Source organism: Oratosquilla oratoria, chromosome 6 (assembly GCF_046742065.1).
Source record: "Oratosquilla oratoria isolate Oo_2021 chromosome 6, ASM4674206v1, whole genome shotgun sequence".
NCBI lineage: Eukaryota > Metazoa > Arthropoda > Malacostraca > Stomatopoda > Squillidae > Oratosquilla > Oratosquilla oratoria.
The window spans coordinates 38,309,938-38,313,188 of NC_134782.1; the positions used below are offsets into that span (position 1 = coordinate 38,309,938).

Here is a 3,251-nt window from a genome sequence, read left to right on the forward strand (position 1 = left end):
GCCGCTGTGCTCCTTGATGGCCTCAAGCTCCCCAACGAGTTGGTAGTTGCCAGGCGTGATAAGCATACTGTCATCGCTAAGGGGCCTGAAGGATACAAGTTTGCCATGGAGAGGACCCTTCTTGAGAGCTCGCACAAGTTCAAAAGCCGTATCAAAACCAGCTGACGCTACTACTCTAAAAGCAAGGGAAGGTCACTTCCATGGTAAGCTCGTCCTCAGAGGCTGGCCTGGAGCCAGGCTCGCACCTATGCTTCTTCCCGGGAGCAGTCACCGTGGGAACTGTATCCACCATGACTGGGAAGGAGAGGGGCACGTTGCAGACGTACGATAACCTGTCTATCTGGCAACAATCGATCGAATACATGGCCGGAATGTGCAAGTGCTCGAGACTGGGCAATGCGCCTCAACGGAAGGGTTTCCCTCTCTCCTGTCGTACCAGCAAATTTTGAAAACCACAGGGGCTATGCCGGCCGTACAGGAAAGTTATACGGCCTCGAGTATCAGTACTTTCGATTTCTTGACAATGGTTTGCCACCGCAATAATATTGTCTAGGGTATAAGGGGGCAAAAAGGCTTATCTACCAATGGGACGAATTTCCTGCGTAGGTCTGCTTACGTTTTTTTTTTTTTTTTTTTTTTTTTTTTTTTTTTTTTTTTTTTTTTTTTTTTTTTTGTTTTTTTTTTTTTTTTTTTTTTTATCTTTAAAGCTATCGACCTATAATGAGGTCATTAAGTGTTGGTAACTGTGGACAATCGGCATTATCGTCCCGATATTCCCAACCTTTTTGTCCGCTAAAACGAGGGATGAATGCATGATATATATTATATATATATATATATATATATATATATATATATAATATATATATATATATTATATATATATATATCCATTATCATTTCTTGTATTTCATTTGTCAATAGAAACATAATAGAAAGTAGTATCATAAAAAATTCTGAAGGTTCTACTCTTAATATCAGTAATGGCATTTATAAATTAGATAAATTCATCATTAACAAGATTTGTAATCAGGTTGTATGTGACCAAAATTAATTTGGTGAATTGTGGTGTTCTTTAGATTTCTTTTTCATTGATGACTTTGTGTACCAAGACTTTTTCTTATTTCATATGTGACTTTTTGTGCTTTACCAGTTCCTTTCCTAGTGTAATATTTCGTGTCATCTTGTACTATGCCAGTTCCTTTCCTAGTGTTTAATTTTGTGACATCTCGTACTATGCCTGTTCCTTTCCTAGTGTATAATCTTGTTATTTTTAAACCTCTTTGTAACACAACTTTTTCTGTATTCCCCTGAAGATGTGAATTACACGAAAGCGCTTGGGAATTACTGTTTTCTTCCGATTTCCTTAGTGGTTACCAGCAATATATATATATATATATATATATATATATATATATATATATATATATATATATATATATATATATATATATATATATATGACGTAAGTGGAGTAGGAAACACAGGAGTCTCAGTCTTGAGTTTATTCCAGACTAAGTTTCGCAGGTATGCTTTATTCAAAGGAATGCTGTAAAAATGAATAAACTCAAGACTAAGACTCCTGTGTTTCCTACTCCACTTACGTCAACCTATCAGAATGTCTCAACATATATATTTATATATATATATATAGATAATATATTTATATATATATATATTATGTATATATATATGCTGGGACATCGTGACAAGTTGATGAAGGTGGAAAAAAAGTTACAGGTCTAGTTCCGAGTTTTTTAGTTTATTCCTGACCCGTTTCGCTCTATGTACATTTCTCTGAAGAACCATAGAGTGAAACCGGTCATGAATAAACACATAAACTCGGAACTAGACCCGTGACTTCTTTTCCCACCTTCAGCATATAAATAAATATATATATATATATATATATATATATATATATATATATATATATATACATACATATACACGCAAAGGCCTAGAGTCTGAGATCTATATCGGGAAAGAAAGTAAACACCACTCAATTTGAAGAGTTTATTATGCCCGACGTTTCGATTCCTATCCAGGAATCGTCTTCTGGGGTGTGATGGTCACATGTAGTGAACTCAGTTTTGTATGGTTCGGGGCGTAAATGGGAGAGAACATCGAGATAATCCGGCTATCATTAAACATGACAAACTGTTAAACGTGGAAGACTTAACAAACAAAATTGTAACACAAAAGAAAAATACAACAAAAGAAAAGAATATATATATATATGTATATACATATATATATATATATACAGTATGTATATATATATACAGTATATATGTATATATACATATATATATACATACCTACATATATGTATATATATATATATATACATATATATATATATATATATATATATATTTACATACAATTTTCGGGTGTGATTTTTTTTTTTTTTTTTTTTTTTCCATTTGCAATATTTGACCATCAAGAGATAAATTTCCCTCTGGATTTAATATCTGTGTCCACTTTCCTCCGATTCCATTTTCTGTTCTAGATTCCAAGAGCAGACTTGGCTCTGGCCAAGTACTCCTTCCTACTTTCCAGCCCGTTCGTTCCTCCATTGATTAACTTTGTCACCCTTTCGACATCATCAGCGTCAGCCCAGTTGTTGATATTTCTAGAGTTCCAGTACCATCCAGCCACTTCGACAGCGAGAATGGCATTGTCGGCCACAAGGTGTGGGTTGGTCACCACGTCGTACGATGTGGTCCCGTCGAATCGTTCGTAGTTGGATTTCCCGGTGAGCTGAATGAGACCACGACCCCTGTACTTCCAACCGTCGCCGCTGGCTTCGTTGCCGTTGCCAAGACGGTTAGCATAAACACGGTTGGCGATCTTCTCTGGCTTGCGGGCATATTCCTCGGCTAGGGCGTTAGTTTGGAAATACTTTCTGAAGACTCTTAGTAAAGCGCTCTTACTGTAATTCAGATTCTCTACTGTTGCTTTCAGGCTTGAACTTTCGTGGCCAATCTGCGCAAGGAAATGAGCTTGGCGCAGGGGTGTGTTGATGCTATATTTTTTAAAAGTACTTTTGATACCTTCAAAGTACTTGGAAGCCGAAGAGCTTGTGCCACCTTTCATGATGTCTTGTAAGTTTGAAAGAGTGAGTTCTGCAGCCGAAATTTGGACTACGAGAAGGGCTGCAAGAAGCCCCACAAAGAGATGTTTAGCCATACTTCGACGGATGTTCTTTCAGGACTTGGTCGATGTTCAAAAAACTGAAATGGGAA

The 3,251-nt window shown here is 36.7% G+C and overlaps 1 protein-coding gene across 2 annotated transcripts in view; it reads right to left on the minus strand.

Annotated features, from left to right (window-relative positions):
• Window positions 1–2,499: 2,499 nt before the first annotated feature.
• Window positions 2,500–3,251, minus strand: part of LOC143026412 (glycosyl hydrolase family 19 domain-containing protein HI_1415-like) — a 17,902-nt gene continuing 17,150 nt past the window's right edge. For both annotated transcript variants that reach the window (XM_076186731.1, XM_076186730.1), the window contains exon 2: window positions 2,500–3,239. In XM_076186731.1, the coding sequence (XP_076042846.1) occupies window positions 2,512–3,195 (684 nt within the window). In that variant the 5' untranslated portion in view covers window positions 3,196–3,239 and the 3' untranslated portion in view covers window positions 2,500–2,511. The remainder of the gene's footprint in view (window positions 3,240–3,251) is intronic.